Source organism: Haemaphysalis longicornis, unplaced genomic scaffold (assembly GCF_048455015.1).
Source record: "Haemaphysalis longicornis isolate Haplotype H1 unplaced genomic scaffold, Haemaphysalis longicornis Haplotype H1 scaffold_8, whole genome shotgun sequence".
In the NCBI taxonomy this organism is placed as follows: Eukaryota; Metazoa; Arthropoda; class Arachnida; order Ixodida; family Ixodidae; genus Haemaphysalis; species Haemaphysalis longicornis.
The window spans coordinates 124,343,659-124,354,611 of record NW_027526445.1 but is presented as its reverse complement, the minus strand read 5'-3'; the positions used below and the strand labels follow the sequence as shown (position 1 = coordinate 124,354,611).

General features: G+C 45.4%; 1 protein-coding gene across 1 annotated transcript in view; it reads left to right on the top strand.

Moving 5' to 3' along the window:
* Positions 1-63: 63 nt before the first annotated feature.
* Positions 64-10,953, top strand: part of LOC144149294 (SUMO-activating enzyme subunit 1-like) — a 54,419-nt gene continuing 43,529 nt past the window's right edge. Inside the window, exons 1-4 of the mRNA XM_077680860.1 lie at positions 64-278; positions 4,084-4,195; positions 4,268-4,327; positions 4,763-5,022. Coding sequence (XP_077536986.1) covers positions 181-278; positions 4,084-4,195; positions 4,268-4,327; positions 4,763-5,022 — 530 coding nt within the window. The 5' untranslated portion in view covers positions 64-180. The remainder of the gene's footprint in view (positions 279-4,083; positions 4,196-4,267; positions 4,328-4,762; positions 5,023-10,953) is intronic.

The window sequence follows — 10,953 nt, the reverse complement described above, 5'->3', positions numbered from 1 at the left end:
ACGTTTAGGTGTTTTAACGAAAGCAATGTAGCGCTACCTGGCTTAGAATATTAGAGTTTATTGTACAACAAGCCTGGCTCGAGGAAAGCCGCCAAATACAGGGTTCCGTAAATTGGCGTCTGTCCGCGATCCGTATTTTCAGTGTGGTATTTTGCTCGTTCGACGGCTGAAAACAAAGAAATGGGGGATGTGCTGGTTGCCACTCCCGAGCTCTCGGAAGAAGAGGCAAGCCTCTATGATCGACAGATACGTCTGTGGGGATTAGAGTCCCAAAAACGGTAAATGAAGTGTTTATGTTTGCACGTCGGGATCAGTGGTCCGGACACTTCGTGCGACGTTTCATGTAACGCCAGTTCGTAAAAACATTTCCGTCAAGCCCAGTTTCGTCGTTTGCCGTTGAGTTGGAAGTTGCTTCATCAAACGCGTTTTGTCGGATGCCTCCTTGAATGTTTCCCATGGCCGCTGTGCCTGTATCATTCAACGAAAGATTGTGTAGAATGTCCAATCCCATTTGCTTTTGGAAATCAGGATACTCAGAAACTACCGGCACGGCTTCTGTCAGTAGTAAACGGTTCGGTTTAGAAGTAAGAAAAGAAATGGACTGCATTATTGAACGCATCTGGGGGTTCACTGGCATTCAACCCAGTCCCGCGGATGTGAATGTAGAGAGGGAGAATAGGATTGGGTTTAGAATTAGAAAAAAAGTATAAAGAGCTAAAGAACAGATAGAAAAGGAACCCCCCCTCACCCCCCCCCCCCCCCAAACACACACGCACACCTACCTTTCTGTAAAAAAATTACAGATGAAACAGTTAAAAACTTTTATAAGCGCGCGGGCAGCGAAATCCACGGCGAAAGTCAACGTGCAACAATCGTTGTCTTTGGCTGTGCATTCCACGTGCTTACGTTCTTCAATGCTGAATTTTAGTATTGCTGATAGCGTTAATCCCTCGTCACATTATGAGACAAGAACGCTGAACCTATTAACTTCATATGTACGTTTATGCTTAGCTCTCCGAAAAAATCGACAGTATGGAGATGGTATATTTGTTACAAGCGGCATGTTATTATTATTATTATTATTTTTCAAAGCGCAAGGATATCTTAAAGGGAAGCTGAAGCGCTTTCCAAAAAATTTGAGTTAGATTAACAGTTCTATAGTTTCTTGTGCGCTGATTCCGAATATCACATTGAAATTTATCGTACATGAGTCCAAGTGGTATTTATCTTGCAAAAAGCGCGGCCCCGTTTGAAAGACGCGCGCTTTTCGTCTTGACGCCCCTGATTGGATGCGCCCGTCATGACGTCAAAGAAGGACACCCTTCGGCGGCGGGTTTTCAGAAGCATTGCGAACGATCGCACGGTTGCCTTTGCGGCAATTTAGCTTGCAGTTTAGTTTTCGCACATGACTGGAATATTGTTTTATAATTTCCAGTGCTGTTGGTTCAATTATCTCGGAGCTTAAATTTGCTTTACACGGCAGAGAACCCCAAAGCAGTGACTGTGACGTCGACTAGTGGGTTCCATCAAAATGTTTTTGAATTAGGCAACCAGCATAGGGGGATTTTATACCTTATGTTAATATTAGGTACTGCCTTAACTGTTTCGTATTGTACACAAAACCATTTATGCCGAAGATTAATGGGAGTTTTATAAACAATCTACCAGCAAAAAGCACGCACGTGCACTGCGCGAAAAAATAGTGTTCATGCGCTGTAAACGTATATGCGAGACACATCTTGCCGGTACACGCATAAACCAACAAGCAGACTCTGCTTCCGCATTTCCTTTGGTCGTTGTCGCCCACCCCAGCCCCGTCACTCATCCCTGTACACAGACCCACACGCGCGCGCCATTTCGGCAGCAGCGCAACGGCGCCTCTGCGATTGCTAGCTGCACTTCGATGAATGGCGTCTTACTGCTTCACATGTCCTCCATGTTCACATGCATTTATTCTGAAAACACTGCAGCATACTAGTGCCTGCTCAGCATTATTGGCTGAAGTAGGGCTTGATTTTCGCTTGTGCGTTGCGCATTCTGCTACAATATTACGGCCACCTCGTTATAATTAACAGACCAGTCAGACAAGGCAGTTACGTTGTAGTTACGTTACTTTAGGTAACAATCACCAAACGTTTGTGATAATGAATTGTTGGCCTGTTCCAGAATTTCTAGATTTAAGCATTTACCGCGCTAGTCGGACAGAGGCTGTATATTTACTCTTCGCTCCTAATTTTTTTAGTATCATCATTATATATATCACCGACTATCACTGGAGCACACTTGAGGTTCAGTGACAACAAGTGCTTGCCAGGTTAATAATATGCAGCCACACGGAATCTTGGGAAAAAAATTAGGCCCCCGCAGTCAACACAAATTATGGCACGGTGGTGGTTCGGAGTGGTGTTTTCTTTTAATTCCAGACAAACATCACCTTATCGTGACATGTATACTTGCAAAATAAGTAATCTGGTTGTCTTGGTTCTTTTACTTTGTAGGAATACTGTTTACCTCTTAGCCGGGAGAGAACTTCTATCAGGATTGGCCCCTTGTTTTAGTTTCGCCAAAAAATTGTTTTTTTTTAACACTGTCCCGAGCCCATAGGGAAAGAAAACCGACGCGTTTAACGAAACAAGTATTTCCTGAACAAATGTGACTTGGTTTCTGGAATGGAACGAAACATCCCCGGCCAAAGTACAGCAGTATTCCCCATCCTTCCTAAATCTAGAATCTAATGTGAACATTCACGTCCGTCTAATAAAAAAAAAAAACGCATTGGAGCAGTTTACAAAGTATTTAACGTAGTGTAGTATATTCTCTGTCATCAAGCACAGCCACCTCGGCTGTCGCTTCCGTATGTTATCAAGCATCCCGGCGTGGCATTATTCTGCTTAGGAATACGGCATGATAACGTATGCCTCGTTTGGCGTTCGTGCATACTTTTTGAACACGAAAATTGTACAAATGAGTGCTATCAACCAAGTATCATTCACAAGGAAACACGGTGAAAAGAGCATGGCCGAGGCGGCTGATCCGGCCGGAAGTCCAGGTATGACGTTTTTCAGCCGGTTTTCGCCTGCGCTCTTTGGTCTTCCGGCATAGCGCGGCGAGATGGGGGCGGGGCATTGGGCCAATTTTATTTGCTCATTGCTCCGCTTCTATTGCATGTATTGTGAAAATATTTCGTACACATGAACTATTCGATGTGTACTTGCTGGTAGTCAACTTTTCTTTTAATTCTAAAACCGCTTCACCTTCCCTTTAACCTGTGTCGGCAGCAGCTGTGGATGTGGCCTGTCCAATTCTTAATGAAAAAAGTTCCAGTAAGCATGACAGAATAGCTTCAAATAAAACTGTACCTTGCTTACCATTATCATCATCGTCAGGAGCTAGTAATGAATCTCATGATGGCATTACTTGGCCAACGTGTACTTGCCAATGGCCACACAGGAAAAAAAGTTTAGGGCACCTAAGCACTCCGTATGATGTACCTACTTAATGTGAAAGTATTACGGTTGAATTGCTGAGCTAATATGGTGGATTTGCTCTACTTTTCTTGATTGTAAGGGTTTAACGCGCCGGTGCAACGCAGGCGATGAGGCGGGCCGTAGTGGAGGGCTCCGGATTAATTTCGACCACCTGGGGATCTTTAACAAGCGTGAAAATCTCGTACCCACGGCTGTGATTCCGGCGCACGTTAAAGATCCCCGAGTGGTCAAAAATTAATCCTGAGCCTTTTCTTTGCTACTTCTGTAATTAGCGAATTCCTTCTGTAGGCTCCAGTACATGTCTCTAACACAAGTTTCTTTGTCAAAGGCGACAACGTGCTCGACTTGCATTCTGTGGGTCCGGGGTCGTAACCTCACACTCAAATTCACGCAATTTCTTTTCAGCTCAGTTGTTTCGCTTGTGTTCTTTTTGCACCATTAACAATTTCGTGCGGCGTTTCTTGGTCACACCAACGATGACACCGGGTTTCTGACCTGCCAAGTCAGTTAATGCTTTCACACTGTCAAAAAGAAAAAGAAGAAAAGATCACTCGTGTTGAATCCTGAATCCTGAATCGTGCATCTCTGATTACAGGCTGCGAGCCGTGCGGGTTCTTCTGGCCGGACTAAACGGGCTCGGAGCGGAGGTTGCCAAAAATCTGGTTCTGGCTGGCATCAAGTCCATTACCCTGTTAGATCACAGAAAGGTAATAACTTCGCAGCTTTGTGCATCCAGGTGGGTGTGGTTTATGCAATACAGCGTGCATTGCTTTGTGCAGGTCGCAGAAGCCGACTTCTCCACTCAGTTCATGATTGCAAGGGGCGACGTCGGCGAAAATGTGAGTCTTTTTGCGATGTGCTCATGTGGGGTGTTGATACGACTTGCGTTGCCCGCGTAAAATGGGTATTTCAGTGTCACTTTGGGGATCTGCATAATTAACGGGCCATGAAGAGGAAATACAACTTCGTTTAATTTGAATGAACTAGGATTCAGTATCTCACTCCGCTCCATTACAGCCACAAAAAATGTTTTTTTAACGAAAAAAAAAAAAGCCAGAAGTATTTAAAAACTTTCAAATTTTGCGCCACAGTGACGTGTTATGAGCAAGAATGACGTCATACGAGCCAACAATAAAACAATTTTCAGTGCGTTAACTGCACGTTTAAGTAAGTACAAATGAATGAAAGAATGAATGGATGGATGGATGGACGCCTTCAACCTTTTAGGAAGTTCTAAACGTTCCTCATAATTTTTCCCCGCCTGTAATTCGCAGAGAGCGCACAGCTCAGTGTTGTACGCGGGCAACCTGAACCCGATGGTGGAAGTCGAGGGCGAGGATGGCCAGCTGGCGGACAAGGGCGAGGAGTACCTGGGCAAGTTCGACGTGGTCTGCTGCTGTGACAGCCTCCCCCGAGAAGCGCTGGTCAAAGTCAACGCCCTCTGTCGCAAACGAGGGGTGAAGTTCTACTGCGGCCACACGTGGGGCTTCTTCGGCTACTTCTTCAGCGACCTCATCGAGCACTCCTACACGCAGTGAGCGAGTGTCACCCCCCTCTTCTCCTTCTGGTCCTTTATATAGAAAAATCAGAGCCCTTTCACCCTGTCGAGATGGGAGACCAGCGAAGCTGCTGGGTGCTCTGGTGTGATTTGCTGTGTAGAGGCTTAGTTACATTGGGGGTTTGCTGTGCTGAATTGATAAGGACAGTGGTGAGATCTTTACGTCACAGACTAAGGACAGGCGCAGTTAAGGGGGAGCACTGGTCTTAAACCAAAAAAACTTATTTTTATAGTTATGATTATGGATATCGGGGGATGTATGTGTGTAGTTTCTCATTCTGGTTGTAGATATAAAATTTGTTTTTGTGTAAAACGGCTATAATCAAGTTTATACCCATTTTTATATTTTATTTTGTGACAGCTTTTGTAAAAATACTGCTGGAGAGATGCAGCTGAACAAGGTGCAGTGAACTGTGCACAAATCAAAGAGTGCAATAAGACTAACATCATCATTCTATCTGGTCTGTAGCAGAATTATAGCCACTTGAAGTTCGGGCTTGAAAAGTAGGAACCAGAAAAACCGGTTTTCCTTTCCAAGCCCAAACTTAAAACAGTCGGAACTTCTGCTACAAACCAGATAGAATGATGATGTTAGCCTTATTGCACTCTTTGATTTGTGCACACTTCACTGGTACCTTGTCCAGCGGCATCTCTCCAGCAGTATTTTTACCAAAGCTGTCACAAAATAAAATATAAAAATGGAAATAAACTTGATTATACTCGTTTTACACAGAAACAAATTTTATATCTACAACCAGAATGAGAAACTACATATGTGCCCCAATTTTCATCATCATAACTGTATAGATAAAGTTTTCGATCGAAGACTTCCGTGCTCGCGTAATAGTTGTCTCTAGTGGGCCGCACAGGTGGCCTTTGAAGAGCGTGCGGCATTGCGCCATGTCAGGGGCGAGATGGATAAGGGCTTGCGTTCAGGCTAGTTGGTATTCCATAACATTCATCTTAAGCGACTTGTCCTTGTCTTCTGTGTCAGTGTGTTTTTTGTGCGCTTAATACCCCTGTCACACGGGCACTTTCAATCGCGATTGAAGTGAATCGCGATCGAGTTTTCGAGCGCGCTCGACGCACTGCCGCTGCTACACGGCCCGTTTCAATCGTGATCGAAAAGTTGCACCGGTTGCACTCGTGTACGCTAGATGCTACGCTAAAATTGTACTTGGGGCCGGCGTCTGGTAACTTCTTGCAGTCGTAGGTATACGTAACTATGCAAACGTTACCTCAGCTTATTTGGGTCAAGTTATTCGACACAATTTGCGGTGTTAGTTTAAGTTGTCACCTTCTGTGCCATTGCTGAGCGGGGAAGAAAGTATCGCTGCTTTCGTTCGGTCGCGCTTGGAAGCCTCGATCGCGCTTGAGAAACCAGGATTGAGTTCGAGCGGGATCAAGCTCGATCGCGATTGAAACTACCGTGTAGCATGCGCCCGACCCGGATTGAGCTCGATCCGGATCGACTCAATCGCAATTGAAAGTGCCCGTGTGACAGGGGTATACGATGAACGTTAAGTGAGACGGATGCCACACGTGGCCAGGAGTATGGACGACTCAGGAAAAAGGTGGCAGTGGTGGAGAGGAGTACAAAGTGGGGCTGAATCGTAGTTCTTCAGTACATGGCCTTGCCTCACTGCACAACACACAATGTGGGGCAGCCAGCTTACAAAGACGAAGCTTACACCGATACCCTGAAAGTCGGCTTCACCTCTCGAAACACATGTAGTGCTGGGGAGACATTCCCCAGGGGCAATACTAGCCGTCATATATTAAAACAAGACATTTTTTTAAAAAGTTTTCATAAATTAATTTTATGTGCCTAACATACATTGCTGTCAGCGCGTGACCCTGGGATCCTAGCCACATACACCTGTGCAGTAAAAGCGATTCATGTGACATTCGGGGTTAGCTTTTGCGTTGACGGGGCTTGTGACCATGAACTGCGGCACTTGAAGTCGAGGTGAAGAAAGTTATATAAGGGTCAGCTAAATGCCTTATCAGGTTAATGTTTTTGTTATGGCCGAAAAATGGCCCATTTTGAGTGCTTCCACAAAACATTTGTTTTCGCTTGAGCTAGTCAACATATTTAGCATTGCTATGCATGAAATTGGAGCTTATAGTTTGCTGTTTCGAACTCATAAAAGAAGTTCTGTGAAAGGTGCAATTTTTAGCAGTTTATTGGTTGAATAAATAGAACAAAATGCACAAGAAGGTATACACACAACACATATAGGCGATTGTACTAAGCCTAAAAACTATTTTAGAAATTCTGAGATGTGAAAGTTGTTTATAAGTTCCTAAGCTGCCGTATTTATTCGAATCTAGGCCAGCCTCGATTCTAAGCCGACCCCCGAAAGTCCAAAGCCACACAAAAAAAAAAAAAACTTACTTCAAATGTAGGCCGAACAAAAAGGCGAGGGCAGCGTTCACAAAAAGAAAACACGTTTATTGAACATGAAGATGCGTTGCTGGAACTCAATCAGTTTCTCTTCAAAATCACCGGGCAACTTCTGGGCGATTGAGGTTCGACGATGGAGGCTAAAGCCAAAGCGCTTAATGAATTTCTGTAGCCAGCCCCGACTGGCTTCGAAGTGTGCCCGCGATAAGCCTTGTTTCCTTGAAAGCTCCCTTGCTTTTGCCTGGAGCACTTCCGTCGTTACTGGGAGGGCAGCTGCTCGCTTCGTCCAAACGAAGTAGGCCAATGCCATCTCGATTTCGTGGTGACGGCCTTCTCGTGCCGTCACCACGAAATGGAGATGCCATCCTCGTTGTGGCGCACACAAATATCCTCTCCCATTGCGTCCTCCAACGACGGACATTTTTTTCATCCACGCCGAAGCCCCGCCCGGCTTGAACATTCGACGACAACTCCGCGGCTAAAACAACTTTTCTTTTAAAAGCGGCACTATAATGGCACCGCTTGTTTGGTCCATTGCGCTGTCAAAACCAAACGCCACACCACATGCGGGCCACTATCCGCGCAGTTCAAAATGGCGGCATCGCCCCCAGCTATGGCCCCTTAAGTGGCTACTGGCTCGTCTAGTAATGGCTACAATACTTTCTTTTCCGGGTGGCGCTAGCTGCGCGCCACTTCCCTCAATTTCACTTGGAAATTGGCGCGTGTTTCAAAATCCTCGAATCCAAGCCGACCCTGGAGTTTGATATATCAGTATTTCAAAAAAACTATCGGCTTAGATTCGAATAAATATGGCATGATTCAGTACATACATCAATGCTGTATGCCAAGTTTTGGATTTTTGTGAGCCTACCAACAAAGTGGCCCTGACGGCTGTCCCACTACGCAAAGCCACTGGAGAGTAAGTCGGTCTCTCTAAAATATTCAAGCACACTTGTTTGTATTTTCATACAAAATCCTGATCACTTCAGTGGTAAAAGCAAGAGAAAAAAATTCAGCGCTCTTGAGAAGCGGTTCACGTCGCTCCACAGTGCTACTCTGACATGAGCAACAGGCTATCTTGAAGCTGATAATGCGATATGGCGCGGTGCATTTGGAAAAATATCGCCACCGCACATTGTCAAGACCCTACACATTAAACCAAAGCCAGTCGTCCGATAAACAGGCACGTTTTGTTTATAAATACAGTGCAAAGTAAAAAAATTAGCAGTGGCTTAGCTCGGCTATGCCAGGATAAATGTAGCGTGAGCTAAGGTTCAGCTGGTTATTCTTAGGTTTCCTGGTTGTCTAGGATTAGCTGATTATGCTTACTGCTGCTAAAACGATTTCCAATCCAATTCAATCCAGTCCAATCCAGTCCAGTCCGGTCAAGTCCAGTCCAGTCAGTGCTCCTCGCGCATGCGCACCACGGCTCCTCAGGAGCCACGCGAAACGGCTATCACGCAACGGAGGTGCACAGCTAGGCACGCGCCGGCGCCAGTGCGTCTGCCACGGCTATGACGTCACTCCTCTGGAATGCGCAGACCGGCGAATGAGCAGACCGAATTCTCTACACACCCGTACTCCAATTGGATTGAATTTCAATCCAATTTAATTCAGTACAAGCCAATCCAATTCAAGCCGATTTTATCCGATCCAAAGCAATCCAATGCTCCTCGCGCTTGCGCAGAACGGCCCTTCACGGCCCACGCGAAACTGCTCAACCTCGGCCAGTGTAGCTTACGTTACAAAAATGAACTGTACTCCTAGCACTTGGCGAAGTCTGAGGCCGTTGAATGGGAGCATCTTCATCAGACTTAAAATCTGGTGAACCCACTTCATTGCTGGAGTCATCACTGTAGCTGGAGTAAGAAAAATCAGCAGCTCCAGCTGCCGAAGTCCCTGCCACGGCTGTCTGCTTTTGCAGAGCACGCCGTGAGGTGGACGCCATCTTTGCGCAAGCTGCCGCTTTTCCTGGTTCAAATTTCACTCTTCACACCGTCTCCGCACCGGAAATTTAAACAAAAGATAATAAAATTGAAAAATCAGTTGCCACTAAATATGCCAGATGGTGTTAGTTGTCCGCAAGGTGCCGTTTTTCGCTTTTGTGGGACATTTGAAATTATCGGAACTCTGTGTCCGATGGCCTATGGGGCTGTAAGGAAAAAGTTGAAGCCTAGAATTTCTGGGCTCTGTGCGTAACCAATAAATAAAGAAACATTTTTTAAGACGAAGGGTGGGTTCACAAGTGCTGTCCTCCATGTGCTGTCTTTCTCAGCAACTTGATGACATCAGCTATGATGGCACAGTGGCGAGTCTTCGAAAAGGGAATTTAAGGGATTGTGAGCAAGCTTAACATGCGGAACTGCAGCTGATTGAGAAAAATGTCAATATTTTCGACGAAATAGGCAGAAAATTACGAGTTTCAGTGACGGAGATAGCATCAGAGCATATTGCGAACCATTGGAACGGTGCTGCTGTGGTTCCGAAGGTAGTTGGGAAGCTGCCACTCTTCACTCTTCCGAGCTTTACAATGTAATTAGCAATGGCAATGAGTGGCCATACCCGGCAGTTTTGTGGAGTCCTGGTATACAATCTGCCGGTGTCGGTCCTATTCATTATTGGTTGCTGAAGTGCATTGCGGCATTTGAAAGAGCAGTGAATACTGCACCGTATCATCATCATCAGCCTATCTACGCCCACTGCAGGGCGAAGGCCTCTCCCATTAATCTCCAACTATCCCGGTCCTGTGCTAACTGCGACCAATTTATCCCCGCAAACTTCTTCATCTCATCTGCCCATCTAACTACTTTCTGCCGTCCCCTGCAACGCTTGCCTTCTCTAGGGATCCACTCTGTTACCCTTAATGACCAATGGTTATCTTGCCTTCGCATTACATGCCCTGCACACGTCCATTTCTTCTTAATTTCTACTAATATGTCCTGAACAAGCATTTATTTCTTGACCCACTCCGCTCTCTTCTTGTCCCTTAATCAGGGGTGAGACAGCTGCGCATATTGCGCAGATTTGATACAAATTTGTTTTTCTGCGCCAGGCTGCTCCAAAAGCTTGAAAATTGGTAAAATTGCGCCAAACTGCTCCAAAACAGTCTGAAAGCCAACGATTTTAACGCTCCAATCAGTTTCAGTGGGGATTACCCCCAAGGTGATGCTGTTTGTAAAAATTGATTGATCATTCAATAAAACCCCCGCATGAAATGGTCCCCGAAATAGTTTTTTCGGAAGTCACAATGTCGGGTTTCACATGTTATATTCTGTATGTTTTAAAGCTTTCCCATCGAAAATAATTGCAAAGTCCTGTCTAAAAATGCTAACGTTTCCTGAGGCGAAAAAACTTGTTTAAGGTAATGACAAAACGGCAATTTTCTGAGCGCCGTATCTCCGGAACGACCATCTTGGTATGGTGAAGATCGGAAAACATGGCCAGCGGGCGAAGAAGTTGCTCGTAGTTCAGACAAGTTCACTCTAGTTCAGGCAGACCGC